Genomic DNA, 26,113 nt, shown 5'->3' on the forward strand with positions numbered 1-26,113 from the left:
TAAAAGGGGAAATTGTTGTATTCAGCAGTAATGCCATGTAGGTCCACCACTTCACCCCAAAACCCCCAACCCACACACATCCTCCCCCCGTGCCCCACGCCCCATGCTCCGCCACCCCGCCGCCCTCTCCTGCCTTTGTTCTCATCAGAAGCCTGGAGCAGATGGTGCTCTGCTTTGCTTTGGCCGGCGGTGACAGACAGGCGCTCTCAGCCAATAGCCTGCTGGGTAATCAGCTGAGCGGTCTGGACAGCGCCAGGTGTTTTTATAATTTTTCTTCTCCCATCCGTAGGAGGAGGAGGAGGTGCAGGCTGTGGCGGTGGTGATAGTGGTTGTGGCAGAGCGGAGGAATATCGGAGTGACAACGCAGTCGGTGGTGGGTTGCAGCAGGTTCAAGATCTCTGTGCAGACCACACCATGCCTCTCTCCGAGGCGCCCTGGGACTGATCGGATACTCGGAGCGACAAATCGCTGTAAACAGCCGCCAGCTGAACCCACCGGGATACCGGAATATGTGTTAGGACGCTGTTTGATGAGCCCCGTTCACTTGGCACCGGTGGCGTTTATTGTTGTGTGCTGACGCGTGTGTCTGGATAAAGGACCCCGTGCGCTCGGGAACATCAGACTGGAATGCCAACAAGGTGAGACTCGACAGGAGGAGGGGAAGGAGAGGTTCCCTCTGCTTTATCGCGTTAGTTTCCTCTCGTGAACTGCAATTTCTATGAGAAAGAAATGAAAACGAAGATGCCAGAAACAGATTAGTGATGTTTGATGTGTGTAGTGATTCACAGAGTGTGGATATCAGTCTCCCCTGCAAGAGACACACAACGAGTTTGGGTATATTTAGGATGCAGACGCACTCAAGGGCATTTTTTTATGCATGCAGTCTGGTTTCAGCCCATCAGTTCAGGTTTGCAGTCTGCTCTGAACACACGTGAGAGCGTTTAACCTTACAGTGCACGACACGTTTCGACTCTTTTTTACGCCTCGAATCTTATTCCACCGAAAACAAACTTTGATCTCGTTGCGGCACTTGCCGTGCCAGCGGGGGCTACGTGCGGCGTGCTCGGCGCTGCGCGTGGATGTGATTTGCATATTAATGTTAAAGTGTGTCGGCAGATGTCTCGATCCCTCCGGTCTAAGCGACAGAAGAAAAAAAATAGTCGCCAGAGTCTCCTTATGAGGGAGGGGAGGGGGCCCACTGCGAAAGATGCTGTGCTGAGAATGGGGTTGCATTAGCGGGGGGTCCATTGTGGCTCACAAACGCTGCTTGTGTCGCTGCAGCTGTTGCGCTTTTGTGACGGGAGACTGCTGCCGCTGCCTTGCATCACTCAACGAAACTTCAGGCAGACGTGGGGTTCACTGTAGAGAGTTCAGGTTTGTTTTTGAGTGCGTTTTAATGCATGGAGTCTTGTCTAATCGCCTCACTTTTTCTTTATTATTATTATTATTATTTATTTATTTATCTTTCTTCTGTCTATGGCCTCTTCCGAAATCCAAAGCGCCCAGAGTCATGTTTCCTCGCAGAGAGCTGTGGGTCAAATTAAAGTGTCGCCTCAACACTAGAGGCTTCTCTGTGCAGTTTTTTTCAGTAGAGTTAATAGTGTTTAAAGGTTGGACATTCGCTTGGCGTTCTTTAGTTGATTCTTTCACTCAGATTTGCAAAGCAAACAGAAGGTCAAATCGTTCATCACAACCGAGTGAGCTGGACGAGGCAGGATCACCTGATTGATTTTCTTTTTCATGCCAAGGGAGCATCTGGTCTCACATGGACAAAGTGCGCACACACCACCAGGCTCTCTCTCTTACACACACACACACACACACACACACACACACACATTGTCTCCTACTGTGTATATGTTGTAGGTGTCTTTCTCTACATCTATCTCTGTGTAGGGTTTTTAGGAGACATCAGAACTCATGGGAGGGAGGTAAAAGCCCCCCCCCAGCACCGACAGTTAGGTCACGAGGGTATAAATCAGGGTGGAGAGGAGGGAGCTGGGTTACTCATCATTATTCCTGTAAGAAGAGCTGAGGCGTTGAAGCTTTGTCTTCCACAGACACTTTGGTAAAGACATTAGTATACAGGCTGCGTGCATGGTATGGTGGGAGGGCTTAAGTGCTTGGTGGTAGTGTGTTATTAAAGCCTTGGTGTGGAGAACAGACGAGTGATAACAGAAGTATAAGTTGTTTGGAGTGAAGGGAAACTGAGTGCGAATCACAGTGAAAACTATCTGCGACAGCTGTTTTTGGTCTTCAGTGTCTCTCTTTCTTTTTTAAACTTATTTCGTCCTCTTGTTGTTCCCTTTCTTCCAGCGCTCCTCTCTGACCAGTCAGGGGCTTAACAGGAAAGAGTCTATTTGCTTACATAACACTTAACTGTCATTCACCTAACATCATCTTTTGAAATAATTTAACTCCAAGTGCTGCAGGTTAGGTGTCACAGGTGCAGTTTAAGCTTTTAACTAGGCAGATTTGCCAACTTGGTGAAAGTAGGATCTTCATGGCAGGAAGCTCTGGAATTGCTTTCCAAATTCTAAAATAGCTTTGCTGGAGAGCATCTGTAAAATTAACAAAAGCATAAAAGGTTGTATTTACTAGAATATCTGCCTTGCACCCAGTGCAGTTAAGGGAATTGGTGTAAAAATTGATGGCAGAAAATGACTCTTCTGTTAACCTTCAGTCTCAGTATAAATCAACGCTTAAACCACAGATCCTGCTTTTCCCAGAATGTAGCTTGATATCAGGGATTTTTTTGTTTGTCACATTTCCCCAGCTAAGTAAAGCTTTTTGTGTCCATAAACTGTCGTCGGTGTGTAAAATTGATGGCGCGCACCTTTAATCAGCTCAATGTTTTTGGTAACTATTAAACATATTTTATGTTTGCACGCATTGATCATTTATGCTCTTATCACTTCCTCTTTGACCGGATAAATGGCACGTATTCCCACATGTAAGAGTTTAATAAAACATTTGTGCATCTGGTGTGATCACAGTTGAAGAAGAAGTCTTTAGGATTATAGAGGAAGACCTGAAAAAAAAACATCTTTAACAAAACAATGCATGAAAAAGGTAAAAAATAAATAAATAAATAAAAGTTCTTCTCACAAAAAAACCCTGGAAATTTTCAGGACAGTCAGGCTTTGATGTTATCCACTGATTTCCTTTATGACACGTAGAACACAGCAGGAAGCAGCCCGCATAAGACGTGTGTAGTTTTGGCGAAGTTGCCAGGAGTTGCCAGGCTAGAGCGTGCAGAAGGCAGCAATCCAACATCACACAGTCTTCGTATCAGGGACGTGGCTGATTAAAAGCTGATCCAACAGCACTGGACACTGTGTTCTCTCATACACCTGTCGGGTGATATTTAGAAAATTTGTAGGAAGGTGTGTCACTGTGACTTTTGTGGAAATTAAATGAAAAGTTCAGTCCTTTTTGTACTTTTTTCAGTCAGCACTTTGAGATCTTTAACAAACACATTGCTGCTGCTGCAGTAACTTATAGGAACATCATCCTGTTATAACAGTTCATCAGTCGTTGGTGAATTGCTTTTAGTCTCCCCATAAATAGATACATATGTAGAGGTGAGAAAAAAGTAGACAAAAGTGACATCAGTAAGTCCACAAAGATCATCATTAAAAATAATTATCAGCATTAATGTCCTTGCTGCTTTACTGTCACTCTTTACTGCTTCAAAGTTGATATCTGTCATTCTGTTTGCTATTAAAAAGCCCATAAACAGGCTCAAATTTAATTCGGTCCATGGAGACGTTTTATTTTTAAAATTTCTTCCCTATTATTTTTCTCATAGGCTGTTTTAAAAGTCAGGCGAAAAAGCCGGTTTACAAAGTGGCAATTATCGTTTTCCATCCTCAGAGGTGACATTGCTGATAATCCCATTTTCAGAAGACACTCCAAAACCCAAATATATTCAGTTAGCTAAGATTTACATCATCACTTTGGAGACAGTTTCTGGTTAATTTTCTTTTGATTGACTATTCATTTGACTGTTTAGTCATTTCAGCTTTTGTCTGGGTAATTTATCCTGTAGTGGGGTTTTGGGGTTTTTTTGGCTCAGTGGCAAGTTCAAACTGCCTGTTTTGTGCCATTTCAACGTCTGCATGTCTCGCTCACTGTAAGATCTCACTCACCGTTGTTCCTCCGAGACACTGTTGTGTAATTCAGACTTGCAGTGTGCATCAAATGCACTAAATGAAGATTTCTACACACTGGAAATTGTGGGCTTTCTGGCTGAAGGTGAAACAATTTTAAGAAGTGCAGAAATGAAGCTGTTGTAAAATAAATGATGCGTACATCCCTGGTGATGAAGTAGCCCTGTCATTTCCAGCCAGGGAAACCCTAAAGTGAGTCATCTGCTGTGAAACCACTCAAGCCCTCACACTTGCTCATATGTTAATATATGGCAGAAATCCAGCATGGTGACTAATTTGTCACAGTACTCTCCGATGCCGACCTATTGCCGCCATTGCGTGCAATAGGTCGGCAGCCTTGTGAAATTTCCCCTTGTGGGACTAATAAAGGTATATCAAATCAAATCAAATCAAATCAAAATACATGAACGTGTATAGATACGTAGCACCGGCTATTTGAGACCCTTCAAGGAAGGCAAGTGAAAAGTGCGGATTACCTCATCATCCTAATAATAACAATAATAATAATAATAATAATAATAATAAAAAGTTTACATCACAAGAGCCGCCGAGGAAGGTTTAACCATTATTATTATTACATCATACAATATTATTATAATATATAATTATCATTATTTTGTTAACTGACATTTTAAGTAGATTATATTTTTCATTTCGACCTCTTGTTGTGTTATTTGTACAACATATCGCTTCCCGTCACTCAGGTTCTCTCATCTAATTCAGGAGTGTTTTTGTCACCTCATTTTGGTTCCCTTTGTGTCATGATGTGTTTATAGCCTCCCTGGGGTTGTTTATCTCACCTGCTCCGCCTGTAATTTGTTTTCCCTCATTTCTGTTTTATCTGTTTTATCTGTTTTGCTTTTTAGTCCGTGCACACTAATAAGGTAAACCTTACAAGGTAAAACTGGACCAGAAGGGAGAGTTCTATTTCAGGCTCCCAAGAGAGCCCTAATGCAAAACTCTTGTTATCCGTTTATTAAATCTCCTTTTCATATTTCGCATGTCACTCTCAGTTGATGTTACATTTAAGGGAAAAAAATGCAATCAGACAGACATCATAATTTAGAAGCTTGAACTTTTTCAGAGAGAGACCTTTTGTACTTTGACATATTCCACTGCACACACAGGAACCACGATTAAGTGCTCATCACAGACATGTTCTACAGATACTGATGCAGGGAAACTGGATGCTGTCATTATCAAACACAGTATTAGCATATCAGCCAGGTCGTGACCTGTAAATAGACTGTGGCTCACCAGTTCCTGCAGACAAATGTGATATTTTTAGAGATATTTGAGGTCAGATGTAAATGCCATGTGTCCCGGTTCCCATTAGAGTGTGAAATTTCAGTATTGCATCAAAAGTTTTTAAACTGACCGGGGTCTGCTTTTACAGCATGACATGAAACTGAGCATTGCATGGCTCTCTCGGTTGAACTGACAGACTCCGTACCTGCTGCTATCCATGCTAAGTGGATGAGCTTTGAAGTTAGCCAAATAAATGGGATCCATCATAATAACAATGGGGAAATTATTCGTTAAAATATTGTTGAGTGAGAGCATAAGAAACAAATGAAATGCACATTTGTATTTACTTTTTTCCTTTTGCCCCTCTCTCATCCCTTTTCAAAAAATTAAACTGCCTGTTGGTTTCAGCTTTTCTTTTGTATGTTTTTTTTAATCTTTGAGAGCTTTTATTGAAGCACACACGTGCAGCTGGTGAAAACGAGCTGTCTTTGTCTTTTGCCTTTATTAAAAAGTGACAAGACAGGAAAGAAGACAGGAAGGTGAGAAAACAGAGTTACAAAAAAACATGATTTGGCACCTGTGTGTACTTATTAATTTAATTATGCATTGTAACAATTTCACTTTTTCACATTCTATGTCATCTGTGAGCTCTGTCGTGATGCTTGAGTATCCACTGAGGTATCAGTGGATTGAGGGCTAACCAGACAGCGGGGTCAGCTCACTCTTTTTGAGTCTCAAACCCTCTAAAGGAAGCTGAGTAACCATGAGATACTGTGATGCAAAAGATGGATGAGCTTTGCAATAGACACAGCTTAAATAACCAACAAATGCCTAAATTTCATCTTAATAATGTCGTGTCTTTGTGATGTGTCTCACCAGAGCATTGCACAGCAGAAATCATAATGTCTTCCATAGATAATGTGCAGCTGTTTTCACAGGTGTCCGTTTGTGCCCACCCGGGGTAATTAAGTTAATTTCTTTTGGCACTATGAAAAAGTTCTGCCCTACCACGAGATGAGCTTAATGCATTTTGTCAAATCCCAGGAAATGAATCATTAAAGGACACTGCCAAGATCTGAAATTTAGAAAGCAAGCCACAATCCCCCATTAGCGTTAATAGGTGCATCTGGCTTCACTCTAAGGGCTGCTGTGATTACCATAAGATCACTTTGCTAACTGCGTAGATATTGTATTAATAGACTTAACCCACTAATGATGAAGGTGGCAGAGAAAATCATTCAGTTTCCTGTGGAAGGAATTGTGAAACTGATCTTTTTTTTTTTCTTTTTTGCTGTCATTGCATTGAAACCTATCTGAAGTGTGCCTGTGTGGGTAAAATGTGTAATTATACAGTAAAGGTAGTCATGAGAGCTGAAATGAAAAAGAGTCAAGCAGACTAATGAAAAATAAATGTGTCTGTCGAAGAGTTGAGAAGTTTTGCAGTTCAGGTTACCGATGCATCTCTGTGAGCTGTGATGTTAAAACACCTACCCATCGGTGTAACGAGGAGGTGACACAAAACACTTCATAACAAAGTGCTATTAATGTCTGAGGTGACAGAACTTAAATCTCAAGCTGTGGCGTTTGGTTCAAGTGTCCCATTCACAGGTTCAGAGGTACCTGCGGTTAAAACCTGGTTTTTCCTCTTTCCTGCCTTTGCTGTTGTGTTGTTGATTTTTCTTCCACCTCCTGGGTTCTTTAAGCTTTCCTGTGTATTTGTGCTCACAACTGACTTGTGCAACCTTTATCAGTTTTGGCCCCAGACATCTTTCACTCTGTGTTTGGAAAAAAAATCAGGATTCTGACATTTATGTAGTTTCACCTTTTACCTGGTTGTAGATATATCAAAATAGCATTTAAAGTATGAGTCATGCTTTATGTACACTATCAAAAGGGATAAGAAACTTCTTAATCTTACATCGTATAAAGAGGACAAAGCTGTCAGCATTCAGCAGGAGGGAGAATCTAAGATTAACCCCATTTGTGTTAAATACAGGAGGGCAGACAATAATATATTCCTACATCTGCCTTATAATGCTGATGCGCGGCATATTTTAAACATGTTTTGCGGTCGTATGTCGTGGATATGGATTTAAACACTGCTTTGAAACACGTCATTTCATTTACAGTGTCAGACTGGATCTATATCATTAATTGTGCTCTTTTAATTTCAGTATTTACAGAACAAGTTTAAAAAGTTTACACATACTGTCATCATCTTTATCCATGTTTCTGAAGATATTCCCATGAACTCAGCTAAATCATTTTAAATACTGTATAACAACAGAACATTTAGTCATTGACCAAATGACAAACAAGCACTTAAACAATTCTTTCTGTAATGAGATTATCCGTGCATTAACGCTGCTAGTCTTAGATTCCACTGATGTGCTGCTATTAATTAAAGTGCCAAGTGACCTGTTTCTCTCCTCTGGGTCTGATTCCAGTACACTACACCCAGCTAATCTGCACTTCAGCATCTCCATCTGCCAAACCCCGACTGCGTACGCAGCAATCCTCACAAAATACCGGCCTTTAGCTTAAAAACAAGATCTGTCTCACCAATGCTCCGCCCTGTCCCACGGGGAATCCCTGGCATAGGAGGAACAGAGTCGCGTTGCTGTCTCCTTGGCGCTGTTGCCAGGCAGTTTGCATTCAGATGTATTACTCAGCTTTCTTGCTCGAAAGCCTCTTAAGCGGTATCTTCTTAAGCTGGTGTTGACCACAAAGAAGGTGGAACCACTGTGGAGGCTGCTGTGTGGCTCTACACTGGGTGGGTGGGTGGAGTCCTAAATAGACCTAATTAACTTAGGAGATAGCTTAAGTGTCTCTGTAGTTTACTGAAAAAGCACTGAGGACAACCTAATATTGCTAATTAGCATTATTAAAGATACAGCAGTGACAACAGTTATTAAGTGGGAGAAATGCATGTGTGCTGTGAAGATGTCAACAAATCAAAAATAGAAGAAAGGCTGTTGAATGTAAAGCTGCACAGCATCGCTTTAGCCAAGAGCTAAAGTTAATGTGCTTACATTAATAACAGAGACAATGATAATGTAGTATTATCATGGCTATCATATTGGTAAGCCTTCCCATATCTTAGTTTAGCTTTTAAGTATGTTAGCATTTGCTAACAGGCAGTAAGCACAGCTGAAGCTGATGGGAATTTCTTTACCTTTGTATCTGATATTGAGAGAAAATACTCAACAAATAAATGAATAAAAAAAACAGCGTTAGATTTTAAAAAGTCTTTAAAAATCTTACATTTTATCTCCAGAGGCAAAAGGGCAAGTTAGATATATTTTATTGGCAGTGCATCCAATGATTATTGAGACAATTCACTCAAAACAGCAACCGTGGGTGCACTAAAAGAACTGCCTGGAGCATCACCAACATAATCTGAATTCATCCAGTGGAAAAGTCAAGGAGTCAGAGTAAAGTTTCTGTATGGTAGCTACAATATTGAAGTCCACACCAAAGTCAGCATTATCAGTCCAAGATAAAAATGTAAGGACTGTATTTCACTTGCTGTCATGCACAGTGAGGGGTCTAAAACGTGGCAGTGCTTTCAAGTAAAAGCTGCCAGATTTAATGCTCTATCTTCCAGCTCCGTGAAGTAGGTGTTACTGCCATATGGGCTAGCAGATGCCCATCACACCACTTAAAGCTCCTACTCCTTAAACAAAGTGACTGCATGGCCAGATCAAGGTTTCTCTTCTTCTCACAACTAACAACCCACTCCTTGAATTTGTAGTCTTAAGCCTTGTTAGAGCTGAAAAAATAAACTTTTGACATTCTTCTTTCTATATTCAGCTATTTGTGAAAAAAAAATCCTAGGCCTGCTGAAATTTTTTTTCATGTTTGCCCCAAATTCTGAATGCTGAAGACACTGCATTAAAAATTAAGCTGTGCATCTTTTTTTTGTTGTTTTCTTTGAGGCATGGCATGTACCAATATCTCACAGGGTGTAATGATGTTCGGAGAAGCTAATGATCGAGTCCTTATGGGCCTGTTGGAGAGATGAAAGCCCTCGATGGAATATGAGCTGTTTCCAAGTAGTTCAGAGCAGTGTTTTGTGCATGCATTGTAATGAGCTGAAATTGCATTTTCTCAAAACTGTTGATGCTGCACATAACGACAAGTCTCACAAGGATAGTGGAGAAGCAGTTGTTCTTACTTAATCTTCTGTCTTGTGTAATTGCTGCATTTACGAGAGACATTAACGATTTTTGATATTTCATTAATTCCTACAGATAACAAGATTAAGCAGAGGATACATCCATGTCGGGGTAACTGTGAGGTGTACTGTGACACAGTAGCGCTTTGACCTAAATGCTGATATCAGCATACTAACATGCCCACGGCAGCAACAATACTGATCTTTAGCAGGTATAATCTTTACCATGTACCGTGTTATAATATTGCAGATTAGCATACTGATTTGTTACTAAAGAGGCGGTATGTACTACATTTAAAAAAAAAAAAAAAACAGGCTCACTGAAGATTGAACATAAATGTATGTATCATGTTTCATCCAATCATGAGTGAGATACAAAAAGACAGTCAGAGAGGCACAAAAGTCATTAAGGATATACTAGGCTGGGCTCAGTTGCGCCTGTACCTTGCCCAAGCACCGTTGCTATCCCCCCCCTGGTCTGTGCTCACACTGCACCTAATGATTCTGGCCTGAGCACACTTAACTTTGTCTCAGCATTTCAACCCATTCTCTCCCACGCACATTTATACTTTTGAGAAGTGCTCTTGCAGAGCATAAGGAAGTTTCTGATTTTCTTTTAACATTTTGTGCCTTAATTGAGGGGATATTTGGAAGCAGTGACACACTTTCCTCTTACATGCCTTGTAGATTTGTTAATTACTTAGCAATCATTTTTACAAGGGCAGCTGTCATTGAGGCATTGAGGTTCTGTGTTTGGTTACATCAGCAATCACACTACGTGTATACTGTGCTCAAGTCCAACTGAACACCATCTGGGCCAACATCTTCAAGGACTCTTCAATTCAATTCAATTCAATTTTATTTATATAGCGCCAAATCACAACAATTCAATTCAATCTTTGTACTGGACTCTTGAGTCCAGTACAAAGATCAGAGGTGCTTGGACACAGGGTGTATCCCCACTGTATCTACTAAGATTCATCTTCTGGGCAACAAAGATATTTGTAAAGCTTGAATTAGCACCAGTGTCTGGATATGGAAATAGTTGATATTTCAGTCTGGACAACAAACCGGTACTGGTATTGTCTTTTCAAATCTTAGGGCCAAGGTAACAAGCTAGTTAAGAACTATCAACCCCTTATATTCTAAAAATGAGATGGAGATTATTTTCAGTATAATGACATACATGTTTTCTTCTTCTTTTCAGACTCAAACTCAAAGATCCTGCTGTGAATTTCCTGAGAATTTGATTTCATGGGCTTAAGGACATAATCTGTGGAAAGACTGGTTGATGACTGTAACACACCGTTTTCCCAAGTCACTGGACCCACCTGCTGTCCCTCTCCATCATGGCTAGATGGAGGTTAGACTGCCTTTTTCTGGGCCAAGTGTTTATTGGCCTGATCCTGGTATCAGCAGGGTTATCTTTTGTCCAGAGCAATGAGTGCCCCCAGCTGTGCGTGTGTGAGATCCGACCCTGGTTTACCCCCCAGTCCACGTACAGAGAAGCCATCACAGTAGACTGCAATGATCTTCGTTTGACACGCATTCCAGGAAATCTTTCCAGTGACACTCAGGTTCTCCTCTTACAGAGCAACTATATTGCCAGGACCAGTGAGGAGCTAGAGCAGCTGTTTAACCTAACTGAGTTGGACCTATCCCAGAACAATTTCAGTAGCATTCGAGATGTTGGTCTTACCAATATGTCCCAGCTCACCACACTTCACCTGGAGGAGAACCAGATCACTGAAATGCCCGATTACTGTCTGCAGGACCTCAGCAACCTGCAGGAACTCTACATCAACCATAATCAGATCAACACGATCTCTGCCAATGCCTTCTCTGGGCTCCATAATCTGCTCAGGCTTCACCTCAACTCCAACAAACTCAAGACCATCAACAGCCAGTGGTTTGAATCTACACCCAATCTAGAGATCCTAATGATTGGGGAGAATCCTGTTGTTGGAATAATGGACTTTAATTTCAAACCACTGGGCAACCTGAGAAGCTTGGTATTGGCAGGAATGGATTTGACAGACATTCCTGGAAATGCTTTAGTAGGACTTGACAATCTTGAGAGTCTCTCGTTCTATGATAACAAGCTTGTCCGAGTTCCTCAGAGAGCACTTCAGAAACTACCTAACCTTAAGTTCTTGGATTTGAACAAAAACCCAGTGCACAAGATCCAAGAAGGAGATTTCAAGAACATGCTGAGACTGAAGGAGCTTGGTATAAACAACATGGGAGAGCTAGTTTCAATTGACCGTTATGCTTTGGATAATCTTCCTGAACTCACTAAGTTGGAGGCTACAAACAACCCTAAATTCTCTTACATCCACCGCCAGGCCTTTCGTGATGTTCCAGCTTTGGAGAGCCTTATGCTGAACAATAATGCTCTGAATGCCCTCTATCAGTCCACAGTGGACTCACTGCCCAACTTGCGAGAGATCAGCATCCATAGCAACCCTTTGCGCTGTGACTGTGTCATCCAGTGGATGAGCTCCAACAAAACAACAGTCCGCTTTATGGAACCTCTTTCCATGTTTTGTGCCATGCCAACAGAGTTCAGGGGTATGCATGTGCGTGAAGTTTTGCAGAATAACTTAGCAAACCAGTGCTTGCCCATGATTTCTCACGATACCTTCCCCAGCCAACTCAATTTGGACATTGGAATGACCGTGGACTTGGACTGCAGAGCCATGTCCCAGCCAGAGCCTGAAATCTACTGGGTGACGCCCATGGGAAACAAGATATCCATCGACACCATATCTGACAAGTACAGCCTCAGTAGTGAAGGTACACTGAGAATTTCTCACATCCAAGTTGAAGACTCTGGCAGATATACCTGTGTGGCCGAAAACTCAGAGGGAGCTGACACTAGAGTGACTGCCATAAGGGTGAACGGCACCCTGTTAGACAGCACACAGCTTATGAAGATCAATGTCAAACAGACCGAATCTCACTCAATTCTTGTTGCCTGGAAAATAAACTCCAATGTAATGACCTCTAACCTCAAGTGGTCATCTGCAACCATGAAAATAGACAACCCACATATTACTTACACTGCCAGAGTACCTGTGGATGTTCATGAATACAACCTGACACATTTACAGCCAGCAACAGAGTATGAGGTGTGCCTCACTGTCTCAAACATCCACCAGCAAACGCAAAAGTCGTGCGTTAATGTGACGACAAAGCAGGCTACCTTCGCCGTGGAAATGTCGGATCAAGGAACCAACACTGCTCTTGCAGCAGTCATGGGATCAATGTTTGCAGTCATCACCCTGGCCTCCCTCGGTATCTACATTGCCAAGAGGTGGAAGAGGAAAAACTATCACCATTCCCTGAAAAAGTATATGCAGAAAACCTCATCAATACCGCTAAATGAGCTGTACCCTCCCCTTATCAATCTTTGGGAGGCAGACAGTGAGAAGGACAAAGAGGGTTCTTCTGAGACCAAGCCCAGCCAGGTGGACACCACACGCAGCTATTACATGTGGTGAGAGCAGCTTTCCGAGTGGGAGACTGTTTTAGGAGCACAAATATACATATTTGCTTCTTTGTGTAAAAGTGAACTGAGCATTTTTTTTTTTTCCTTTTCCTTTTTTTGTTTCTTGATTTATTTTTTTTGTTCTCTCAGACTGAAGCAGGCGATGAACCGCCATTTTCAAATCTCTAGTTTAGCATACTGCCTTTTTACCCAGTTTGACACACAACACGGCAGCTTTGTTTAGCTTCCTGGACTTAGTAGTCACTGTGCTTTACTTTTAGTACTCGTTTTGATGAACACAGCATGAGCATCGTCACGGATTCGGTACGCGTGAGCAAAGGAAAAAAAAACTGAAATCCAAGATGTTTTTTATTCGTTTCTCTGGCAAAACTGTTAGAGACTGTAATCTTTCTTTCTCTTGTAAAACAGTTTCACTGTTGACTGTTGTGCACTGAAATATATATATATACTAATTTGTCTATCAACTCAAATATAAGCTGACAAAGTATGTTTAGACTTGATATACTGTCTATTGAATAATGTTAGAAATTCTTCCGTAACGTTGTATCAGCTATGATTTAAGTTTCTTTTTGTACGTTAAAATAACCATATGTTTGATTTAGAATTTAAGTTTGCAGAGCCACTGCTGTAAGCCAGCAATAGAAATATGAATGTTATAAACTAGGTAAATAGATGTAAGGCTTTTTAAATTTCTTAAATACTTTGTTTCTTATTTTGCTATAATATGTCTACAATCACTGGTTTTGTTGTGGTTTACACACACCAACATGTTGTTCGTTGAGGAACAAGTTAAATAAAATCTTTTTTTCCTCATATTTTCTAAACCATGATTTCAACACCAAGCGTCTTTTTTTTACTGCAATACCATTCATTTACCATTGTGTGGTGCATGCAGCCATTGATTAATCGATGAATGACAGACCGAAGCAAAGGTTTAACAGCTGAAATTGTTCTTAAAGGGGAAAACTCATCATCTATTAATCTCCTATATTGGGTTTTATTAATATCAGTATGATGAGAATAGCTGTAGGTGTTAGGCTGTAACCCAAGTCTATCAACACTTAGGCTGTGGACTAAGTGTTGATGGAAAGAAAATTGAAGATAGCAGTTTCTTTCTGCAAAGCAATTATCATAGAACAATTTAAATTCTTGTCTCAGAAGACTATAATTACTGCACAATATGCCTTGGAGTACGTACAGTAACTTGAAAAACCAAGAATTTAGTCAATCAAACCCAAGACAGTGGATGTTTTTGTTGCCATAGCATTCCCAAGTCCGTAATAGAAGGAAAACACCCCAGGAAGTATAACATAATCGAGACAAACCAAAGGAAACGGGGATTGTGGATAATCAACTATTACAGTAAAGGCTGCAGCACTGTTTTCCACCAGACAACCTTTCTAATAATTACCCAACTGTCTCATATTCTCATTTTGTATGTTGTGCTTCATAAATTATACATCATTTCTCAGTCTGAAAATTATTAATCAGTGTGCCATGTTGGATTTTCATTTGCTGGAATATTATTAGCATCATCTCTTCTTCTCCGTCAGTAAAATTATACAGTGCCCTTTCTGCAAAAAACAAAACAAAAACAAAACAAAACACAGAGAAATTCATGTTGAGTAATGTGCAGCCCAGCACTGTGCTAGCAAGGTCCAGAACTACATCTGAAATGCGATGGCTCTGTGTCTAGAAAAAGTGTCTCTCCGGTGGGAGTCCTGAAGCTCTGTTTGTTTCTGATGTTGACTGACAGCTCTGGGCCTTGTGGTGCAATCAGACGATCTCCGTTTAGTCTCCCCTGACAACGTGTTCATTCTCCTGCGTGCTCTCTCCGCCCCTTTTCGCCTCAATTATTGCTGCAATGGAGACAAATCTCCTTCGCTGCAGGGGGAAAAACAATGGACAGTTCATCAGCCATTCATTACTTTATGTGTAGCAGCTGTTTCTCTGTCATCAATTATAGTTTTCAATGCACAGATATCGCTGCTATAACAACGGTATAGAGTGTAAGGATTCTGCATTGATTTAATAGCAGGGAAAACAGGCACAGTTTGGTAAGTTGTCTTTATTAGAAAAGATGTGATGTTGTGTGAATGCTAAATAGCAGGTGTAATGATTCGACAGGATGTGATACTATTCACCACAAAACAGTCTGGACAGAAACTCACAGGACACTTACACAATCATTATAGATTGTGCAAAGAAGTATCAGGAATGTTGTTCATGCTGCAAGAAGAAGACACCTCAGGAGTGGTCTGGCATTTGTTAAACCTGAGCATTGAAAGTGCTACTTTGAAACATCCGCTGCAGTCCTTTAATCTGCAGGAAATGGGCGAGCCTTTATACAGACTCAGCGGGTAGCCTAGTAACAGACCGGAAATCAGCTCATTGGGACAGCTATCAATGAAAGCTTTTCAAAGCGTGCGCCGGAGCCTGCACCGTGTCCCATCCCAGTGGCCGGTTTCCATGACAACTCCTCCCTTCATCCACCTGCAGGCTCTGGCAGCCAAGTGAGAGAAGTCCCCGGAGCCTGAAATACCACTGACAAGGTCAACACCCTGCAGGTGGGAAACCAGTAAAACATCATGTACGCTTTCAAAGGTGCGGAGCGAGAGAAGCTCAGTCTTTGCGCTGAAGGTGAAGCAAAATGACACAGGGGAGTCTATGGCTTCCTTTTTCTTTTGTTACACTCGAGGTGAACGATGTAAAACTCTGAAGTGAAAAGCTGAAGTGAATGAATACTGTATGAGAACCACAATGTCAATGTGCAAATATTTGTGCAGTTTCTAATTCTTTTGGGGGCCATTGGATGATCTCTGTTTCTTTGCTTGAAGAGGTTTTGTCTAATTTATTTTCCATATTATGTCAAGTATCATAAATGGGTCTATCTTAAATCAATGCACAGAAGTGAGCTTAGCTTTTGTTAAACATTTACAGACACTGTGATTTCACATTCAAGATTAAAAGAAACACATTTTTGATGGCTTCTAACCAATGTGTTTGGAAAATGTTGAACATATTTCACAGCATATACTAGCTGTGAGAAATGAGGGCATCGGAGCTACATATACTTACAACTGAAGACATATTTTTTTCTTATGTGAAATCTAATGCTAAATAGAAATCGCCACTCTACATGACTCCTGCTCATCTGGCAAATTAAATATGTTAGCATCATCCAGTAATGACCAAGTTTAGCCCCAACGAAGGCCACAGTTGAAAGCAAAGTACTAGCATATATTAAGAGCCCTTAAGATAAGTGCAGTAAGGCTCCTCACAACCCAGGCTTCTCTCTGCCTGTATATGAACGAAGTGATGAGCTCATAGGCATACATAACCACCATGGCTCCATGTTGGATATTTTCAGTGTTCTGGAGAGATTTTGGGTGTGACTTCACACCTCCTCTGGAAAGCGAGTGGCTCTCCTGCAGAGACAGCACCTGTGAGGGTTTTTTACTGCTATCCCCAAACTCTCAGACATGAAATTTTCACTACCAGTAAAGTGCTCCTTACCTAGATTGTATATGGCGAACAATGCTATCCAGCTGATAGACTGAAGCTAAGCTAATTAACAAAACTACATCTTTTATCCCTTATTACGACAGAACACAGGAGAGATGCTAATGGCAGTGAATTTAGGAGAGCTGAGGCAGGATTTGTAACAGTGTGGGGGCAGACATTTAAAATTCTTGTAGCTTGATAGTTAAGCTACAATTTCTCTCATATACTAGTTGCTGATTACATCCACCTTTTATCTCACATTCTGTATTGGGGCAACTCGGGGTTTAGTATTTTGCCCAAGGATACTTTCAGACATGCACAGAAGAAGCTGGGACTGATGGCCCACTCTACCACCTGAGCCACAGCTAATTACCCTGTGAGCTTTTAATAGTAAAATGAATGCACTAAACTAAGGTAAAGACACACACAGAACCTTAAGATCTCAGAACCTTTATAGAAGCCTATGCTATGATAGAATAAAGATCATACCCCCCCGATGACTGAACACAGTGAACTGTATGGGTTAAAAAATAGTTAATTTATCTTGTTTTCTATAATTGTTCTTAGAAATTAATCTACTGTGTGACGGTAAGGGATTTCTTGCCATGGACTTAATTAGTCATTCATTCCATCTGGATGTTTACTGTGTCATTCCTCCAGTCCTCCGCTCCCCCATTTTCCTCCTCCTGCACACAAACTGAAATCTGCTGATTGTAGCGCAAATAGTTTTTTCTTTCTTTCCGCCTGCCATGCAGATAACAGAAGAACAGAAAAACGTAGTGTAGCAAATTACTTTGTAACACAACACACTCGTGAGCATTGTTGTTATGAACCCCTCACCGATATGAGGGCTTTATAACACACTCCCAATTAAACATTACTGGTTTAAGGGTGCTGGTTTAGCTCAGATGGATGCACAGGCAACCATATGCCACATGGCTGAAAGCTGCCGGGCTCGGTTCAGGTCCAACCTGTGGCCCTTTGCCGCATGACTTTCCTGGCGATCTTTACTGTATCTATCCAATAAAGCCAGTTAAAAGGCCAAAAAATATATTTGAAACAAAAACCTTGCTGGTTTTGAAAGAGCAAGCTTTGGAATGGTGTATGGTAATAAATCCCTTATAGACCCCATCAGCTGTTTTTTGTCCTTGTTTCTCTTGGTGCTAACGTTAGCATGCTAACTGTATAGTGGTAAACATAGTAAACATAGCTGATGAACTTCATCATATTCACAATGTCCTTGCAAATTCATAGCATACATGCTCAGTATTATAGTTTCATCATTGGTGCACACCATTGAACCAACATGCTCTAAATTTCTATTTTTTTCTTCTACATTGAGTCACACAAAGCCTTTCCTTGTTAGGTAAACTCCAAAAAACATCCAGATCTATGTTTTCAGTGCAGCTTCTATTAGTTTTTTCTATCAGAATGCAAATGGCCTCTTCCACGAATGGTCACCGAACAGCAGAAATGAAAAACTGAAATTATGGTAAACAAATGCAGTCTCTGAAGTATTGGGGCAATGAGGCAATGAGCTCCACCAGTGTCAACACAATATGAATTTGCTCGTTGAACAGTGGTGAGAACATCGCTTCGCAGCCCGTACACTGATGTCATCATGTGATGTTAAACAAACTGAAATTCATAATGCAGAATACAATCAACAAGAAAGGAAGTGATTTGCTTCTCTTGTTCTTGTCGTGTACTTGTTGGACTCGACTGTGATGAGATTATTACTTCTGTACTGTCTGAATGATGGCACACAAAAACACAATAACAGCGTGGAACCGTAATGTATTTCAGTAATGTTAATCATCTGTTAAATGCATAATGAATTGTTGGATGGATTGTTCCACTGTTTTCTCTGAGCGCCCAATTAAAGAGCTACGCTTTTTGCCTGCAGTCTACTGTGAGCGTGAATGTGTGTTAAGTCTCGGGGCTCACACAGAGGATTCAAGCTCATTTCCATCTTCTTAGATGTAGCTCCTACTATTACAGTTGTATCTTAATTCAAACAGGCTCAGCAATGAAAGTCAGCATGTGAAAAATAGCCTTAAATAAGCACAGGAGGAAAGCAGAGACAGATGAAACTTTGAGGGTCATGAAGATGATGTGTATTTCATCAATGTACTGATTGCTTTGTTAAAACAACGTGAAATGTACTCATACTCATATTGATTGGTGTGTGGGAGTGGCCATTTTTATCTATGTATTAAAGTTAAACTAAAACAAAAAGCAGTGGATTTCCACCTTGGTTTACATCTGACCTTACACTGCTTCTGACTTTTCCTCCAGCACAACACTGACATTAGAAAGCAGGTTGGAAAAGGTCAGCCATCTGTTGACTAACACAAACCCAAATAGGTCTCACCTTTATGAAGCTCCTCCTTTACTTCAAATCCTGAATGGTAAAGCGTAGCGGAGGTGGGGGTTTGTTACTTTATCAGGGCGGCAGTTTCAAGTTCTCCTGTACAAAGACTAAAGGTTTACTTTTTATTGATAGGCATTTCTGTGCAAAGATTTATGAACACATTGGTCAGGCCTGATTATGTTGACGCTTACCTGACTATTCCCTCAGGAATGAAAAGTGTGAAACAAACTGCAGTTCCTCTAGTGGCCATTTGAGGCTCATCCCCAAATGTTAAAATGCCCAGTTTTGCAATAAAATTAGCAAATTTATCATCAGGTATCAAAAAAAGAATGTAGTAATCTTTTTTGGTAACACTTTATAACACCACCTGCGAATAATGCCTCTTTTTCAAATAACTCATCATGTGATCTGACACAGGCAGCTGTATCACCTGTTACCTGTGCCACAGTTGGTGTGGGAAATTTAAGCTACTCATCACTGATTAGCAGGGGTACCTGTGTTTGTGTGATAGTTTGCCAACAAAGCTGGCCAGTGTTAAAACTTCAATCCTTCATCCAACTATGGGCACGTTTGGATTTAAAAATATGGCAGCAGCCAAAAATGCTAAGCTAAGCTTGGTAAGAAAAAAGAAATAGATGGGCCATATATTATAATCTGTGGAGCCATTAGCACTGGTGGAGCAGCAGTATTAACACTACATATGAAGTAATCTAACAGCTTACTGTACTAAATTCAGTAATTACATGACACTGACAATTATATTGTTGCTTGCTTAAAAGCAGGGGGGCTTCAGTTATCTGCACCTTGAGCGGGTTAAAAGAGAAAAACTGAGCACAATGAACAGATTTCAGTTTGTGCGCAGGAGGTAAATAACAGAGTGGTCTACAGTGGCAATATGAACATTACTTTTAACCAACAAGAGCAGGGTGGTGAAATCCAAACTGCATCCAGGACTGTAGCCTACGATTTATGTTGCTCACCGAAAACTATAGGACAGTTCAGTTCAACTCAGTTGTACTTGCCATAAAGTGCCAAATCACAATAACCGTCGCTTTGTTGCTTTTATATCCTGTTGTAGTGCATTTCGGATCGTTTCAGTGAATAACGAAAAATTATTGTAACAATCAGTGTGATAAATGACTTTCTCAAGTAAATAATTAAATAATCTACTGCTGTTATGAAAAAGATTAACCTTTTTTTGAGCACTGGCCATTAGCACGTGAGAGTATCTGACTATTATGACTATGTTAAAAATCTTTGTATAGTCACAGTTTCCAAGTGACACAGCATGATGACCTCATGATTCACTGATTTCTTATTTATTTATTTATTTGCATTGTATATAGGAGGTTGGCAGCCATGGTTTTCCCTAAAATTAAAATTACTGTAAGAACTTTCCTCCAGGTCGAGGATCAGTTGGAAATGCTCTCATACCAACATGTTTATATACACAGTAAACAATACACCTGGGAGGTATACTATGAAGCATGTTTGACATAGACAAGCTTAAAACTTGAGCTTTGGATCAACAGTTATCATGATGGTGTTTGCCAGCTTTCATTTCGGACACACGCTTTCTGCTCCAGGTTATGTGCACTCTCACATAAAAGGGGGCGTTTGATGTGTCATTTGACAGTTCTACCGTACAAAATGGATTGATTGAGCACCGCTTACTCCAGTCGGAGACATTACCAGAGGAACAGGTGATAGAGATCTATAAAAAATGCAACCATCAGATACAACACTATAAATAAAACAGGAGCGCAGACCTAATGCTGCAGAAACTCAACTTCATTGGCAATTTGACCATCAAAAGTGTACACAGTGGTAAAATAAATATATCGATATCTTTATATTAGTGCTCACTGCACTTTTAGTGCTGCTTTTTATTTCTGAGATGAAGCTGCACATTAAAGCTGTGAAACTTTAAAAGGCATATACTTGAAAGGTAAAGGTTAGTCTGTGTGTTCAGCTCTGATACCGCCCCGTTGTCTCTAAAGGAGACACGGAAATCACTTTAGTCTGTCGCCAGCTCGAAGTTTAATGAATTTTATTGATTGAATAGGTATTCTTGGTGACAGCCTACAAATGTAATTGATCAGTTTGGTAATCTGGGTTCTAATAGCTGACGTTCCAGCAGTGTAACAAGAAAAGTGTTGGCAGCAGATTAGAACCAAAAATTTAAAAAAGAAAATTTTTTTATTTTTTATTTAAAAAAAACACATTTTCTGTATCACAGTCTGAGTGTGAATAAATGCAAATTCCAGTGACAAAGTGAAACACAGTTTGTGCTGTGGTAGTTTTGCAGTAGTAGTTTTTAGTTTTGTAGTTTCTAACCTCAACAGGTTGCACATATAATGCATTTCTTCAACAGAGAATCTACATTGCTCTATATTAGTCTATATTAATAAACCTGTCACTTCCACATGATTTTAAACTCTGAGCTTAAGATCAGGTTATGTCTGCAGTATGGGTTACTTTGGTGCTGAACACAAAAAGAGAGCTACACTTTCATAGTGGCCAACGCTCACAGTTAGCATTTAGCTTACATCATCATTCCACTTAATAACAGCTTTGCAGACATCGGCATGGCTCGAGAGAGGCGTGCAGTCATTCACCACTTTACGTTTTAACATCAAATTCCATTTTAACAGCAAATATTTGCTGAGAATCATATAATCTAGCTTCTTTTTTATTCAAGGAAACAAGGCTAGTTTGCAACTGTTTTTTCACTTGCTGTGACACAACATTAAAAAATATTCACTGCTTTGTATTGGATTCATTCTCTGCTTTGATTGGTGCAAGCTGACATCTCACAGACAGCCCATTTCATGCCCGTGTGCATGCGAAGACAGCATGCATATGGCTTTGAGAAATATGGAGCCCGTTTGGCTGCATGATAGTTACTGATGAAGGACTGAACATCAGCAGTGAACAGTGAGCGCACCCACTGTTTTATACTCTGACAGTTACAATATACAAGGAAGAGGCTGAAGAAACGCAACATGTGCATAGACATGAGCTCATGAGAAATCTGTGCCTTGGTATTGTTCTAATGATTTCTTTGAACTTAACACTGACACGTTCTAATTCCATGGACGTGAAGTGAACGGATACATTTAAGGGAACATGCTTTTAGACCCTTATTAATGTAGGTACCTGCCTAAACTTTTGACCGCACGGTGAACCTGTCTGTCAAAGAAGGCTAAATGCAAACAGATCGTCTTCAGCGAGAAATTCTTTCTTTTCTCTCCAGAGTAGAAGAGGTCCTGCTGAGAAAGTGTCCACTGGTTATTACACCCATTTAAAACACAGGCACTGACCCCATAGCAGGCTAAGTGGAAATTGACAAAGGGTATCGATTTGATTTAGAAGAATGGAACCTCTTGAGAGATTCAACATCTTTACAGGGATCATGCTTGGCTGACTTCATTTGTGAAAGCTGTGCATTGATTGCAGTGCTCTTATTCCCATTTTTACTCTGTAAAACACCGAAACACTTTTGTTACTGCGTGTTATCCTTGAGAGTGACAGGAATTTAATTATAGTCACTAAATGTGACTACAATACAGATCTGAGTTCATTATAATCATACATAAAAGTCAGATTTCACTCTTTTACCATCTTAGCAATGTATTATTTTTCCATTTCTTTTCCTGGAGTAATTATTGTTATTATTGCCTCCTGTTACCTTTGTAATCATATCTTACGTGACACTTTTGCTGGTCTGCTCAAACCAACATTGCACAGGATTAGAAAATGAAGAAGAATCATAAAGAAGTAAAATTAAAAAAAATTCTATGTCAATATACTGATACAGACTGGTGCAAAAGTCTTGAGTCAGCCCTCGTTTCTTTGTAGTTCGCTATCTGAAAGTCTTAAAGCTATTCTTTGGACTTTGCTTTTTCACTCATTTTTAGTCCAGTCTTTGTACCTGAGCCAAAGTCATCTAACACTGACCTATCAATCATTCAATTATAAAAAAAGACACCTCACTCAAAATTATTCAAGAAGTGTAGGATCATCTTGACATCTCAAATGCTCTTCATGAAACCCGGGAAACTATTCTTGAAGACTACCTATAGAAACGACAAGAAAGTCCAGGCTGTAATGATGAATAAAGGCGGTCATACCAAATATTCACTCTCAAGCTATATATAAGATATAATTCTAAAAACTCTGTTTTACCCTATATATTTTATTTCCACGTATGTTTGCAAGTTTCAATAATTCACGGGATCGGTTTCTAATCGTTCCAACAAAATATAAAGAAATGAGGGTTGGCATGAGATTTTAGTACAGTACTTTTTCCTTTTTTCATTACTTTACTAGGCCGACACATCTGGGATCACTTTGACTTTTATGTGGCTTATGAACTAAAATGAGTTTGACACCACTGCCTCATTAACAGATCCAGTCTTCTGTAAACAGAGAAAGTATTCAGTATTTAACTTAGACCAAGATTTTCTCTTATTTAATGCAGTTTTATTTACTTGTTAACTAGTTTTAATCATTTTGGCCTGCGGTAACCCCTCATTCTTAATATGGCAGGTGTTGACTGTAATGTAGGGTGACAGGAGCATCTTGTTTGTGCGTCTTTCAGGTACCTGCAAAAACAAAAAAGTTTTAATCAAAATCTGGAGCTCTGTCTAACTTATTGTCTTCTTGTAAACTTCTCGCTAACTTTATTCATTCTTCAAACTCGGAGTGAAGAGCTAAATATGAAGCTTGCCTCAGGAGGCTGATGAACCCCTCTGACTCCTTGCTTAATTGGTTTTGCAAAATCTTGCCATTTGAGTGAAACACATCCTAACTGCTGTTGCCTGGCAGCAGAGGAAGGCACATCGAAGTCTCGTGGGATTACAGCTAAAAGGTGCGTGAATGCGACCCGAAGTTACCTGTTTTCAACCACCCAAATCCGAAAACACAAACATGACTCTCCCAACCGCCTCTGCGACTGATCCAAACACGCCGCTTTCCCTGTTTGCTTCACTGCCTTTGATGGCCTCTGAGTAACTTGGAGGAGCAGTTGGAAGAAGCCCCTTTGAAACCTCTCGGGTCAGCTTGTCATAATCACGCCTACTCGCGCTGACACAGACAGATGAGGAAAACCTTTGAAAATTTCTTTGTTCTCCACTGTCAGAGCCGACAACAGGGCATCCAGCAGGCCAGGCCACGGCACAGCTTTCCTCGCAATCTGGAAGAAGGATCGCGGCCAATTTGAGGCCAAGTAAATCAGCACAGTATCAGAGGGAGTGCCTCACCGTGGTTGATAATCTCCCCGGAGAACATGCTCTGTTCATGCCTTTGGTTCATTAACTCTCGAACCAGTCCAGCCTCGGCTCCTTTGTGTTGGGACGCGTGTGTGTTCTCATTAAAATCAAAGGATCCCGAACAATGGCGCCCACCAAGGACCCCCATCAACCTGCCTCATCTGGAACAAGTGAAGCTGTTTCACTCCTTTATACACCAGCACAAGTACAACCACAATGCCAAGTCATATTATGTCCTCCTCTGGATGTGAGAGAGAAAAAATACCACATTCATATTTAATTATTTAAAAGCAACATTTTTCAAATGTAAGCTTGGAGATATACAGCTTGTAGTTTAATTAGGGTATCGGACTATGTGCCCTATATACACTGCTCAAAAAAAATTAAAGGGACATTTTGAGAACACAAGAACAAAAATCATGCTGGATATCTGTACTGGTTGGGACTGGGTAGTGTGTTAGGAATGAATGGATGCCACAGTGTGTAAGCAGAGTTGAAAACTATCAACCTACAAAGTGAAAAAAAAAAGTGATCACATAATTCGGCCATCATTGATGCTGACATCTACCCTTCACCAAATGAAAAACTGGTGAAATACAGTCAAAAAGTTCCTCAGAGGACGAATTATGACTTTGTAATTCCCTGATTTTGACTTTTTTTCTTGACCTTTGCATTATTTAAACAACAACAAGCCAACAGTTGTGCCACTTAAAATGAACTGTAAGAGCGTTCTCATCACAACCTTGAGCTTTTATTTAGAACATTAGATCAATACTGTCTAACTTACTTTATAAATTTTACTGTTCTGATTATTTTATTTTATTTCATTTTATTTAATCTAACTGAATGAACCGTACAAGAATTGTAATATACGATTGTGCCTGTGCAAATGGTACCTAAGTCTCCTCAATCCCTAAATCAAAGTACCTGTAAAACTTTAACCCACCTTATACTGGCCACATCCCCTCTAACCTCCTAGCACTGCTCTGATCCACTGCACTGTGGCCTGTTCAGAATCTCTTTTAGTGTCAAACACAAAGGTGTTTGTAGCAAATCCTATAAGTCCTGTAAGTTGCAAGCTGGGGTCTTTGTGGATCAAACTTGCTTTTCTAGCATATCCAAGCAGTGGGGAATATGGAGGATAATAAACACTCTTAGAGCTCTTAGTCATGTTCTTCAGACTATCCCAGAACAGCATCCACAGTGCAGCCTAGCAGATTATCCTGCAGCAAGACACCCCTTCCATAAGACAGTAGCATTGACAAGAGAGGCATTCATGGTCTGTAAAAATGTTTATGTTCACAGTAGGTATCAAGATAATATACAAAAATCTCCCAGCAGAATATTGCACTGAGTCTTATTCTTGAAATACACCCTGTTGCCACTGCTTTCATGTACTCCTGTTCTGTGGGCCTTTAACAATGGAAAGAGGTCAGTGTGGACACTTGACTGGTATTTGTCTGCAGTCCCATATGCTTCAAGCTGCTCTGTTTTTACAACTTTTCCACAGTCTTGGCTTTCCTTGGACCACATTTGGTACATCATACCAAAATAAGTGTTATACTACGGCATCTATCAGTGAGGTTTTTTTAAACCACAACCATTCATTTATACTCCACAATTTATGCTTACCCACCACTGAAAATGCAAAAGGGCCTCTTTGGTTTTGTTTGTCTGCTCTTGGGTACTTGAGAAACATCGCAGTGCAACACAGTCGACTAAAAGAAGAGAACCTGTTCCCTCCTTAGAAAGTAAGGTAAGAGTAACACAGGGATTCTCATTCTCAGGTGATTAGAATCTAATAAAAATTTCACTGAATATTGAATTAATTTTCTGCCAATATATCCTTCTAAA

The 26,113-nt window shown here is 40.4% G+C and overlaps 1 protein-coding gene across 3 annotated transcripts; it reads left to right on the top strand.

Moving 5' to 3' along the window:
* The first annotated feature begins 300 nt into the window (after positions 1 to 300).
* lrrn1 (leucine rich repeat neuronal 1) lies at positions 301 to 13,923 on the top strand. Of its 3 annotated transcripts, none has more exons than XM_031731912.2 (2): positions 301 to 638; positions 10,805 to 13,923. In XM_031731912.2, the coding sequence occupies exon 2, from the start codon at positions 10,947 to 10,949 to the stop codon at positions 13,098 to 13,100; it is 2,154 nt and encodes a 717-aa protein (XP_031587772.1). In that variant the 5' UTR covers positions 301 to 638; positions 10,805 to 10,946; the 3' UTR covers positions 13,101 to 13,923. The 3 variants fall into 3 exon arrangements, with proteins under 3 accessions (XP_031587772.1, XP_039468710.1, XP_039468711.1); XM_039612776.1 differs by lacking the exon at positions 301 to 638 and adding an exon at positions 1,238 to 1,374; XM_039612777.1 differs by lacking the exon at positions 301 to 638 and adding an exon at positions 9,674 to 9,809.
* Positions 13,924 to 26,113: the final 12,190 nt, after the last annotated feature.

The sequence above is a fragment of the Oreochromis aureus genome, linkage group 5, assembly GCF_013358895.1.
Source record: "Oreochromis aureus strain Israel breed Guangdong linkage group 5, ZZ_aureus, whole genome shotgun sequence".
Lineage (NCBI taxonomy): Eukaryota > Metazoa > Chordata > Actinopteri > Cichliformes > Cichlidae > Oreochromis > Oreochromis aureus.

What these genes read in the sequence shown, in the direction of transcription:
- lrrn1 (XM_031731912.2), top strand. Translation starts at nt 10,947, where the DNA reads ATGGCTAGATGGAGGTTAGACTGCCTTTTTCTGGGCCAAGTGTTTATT.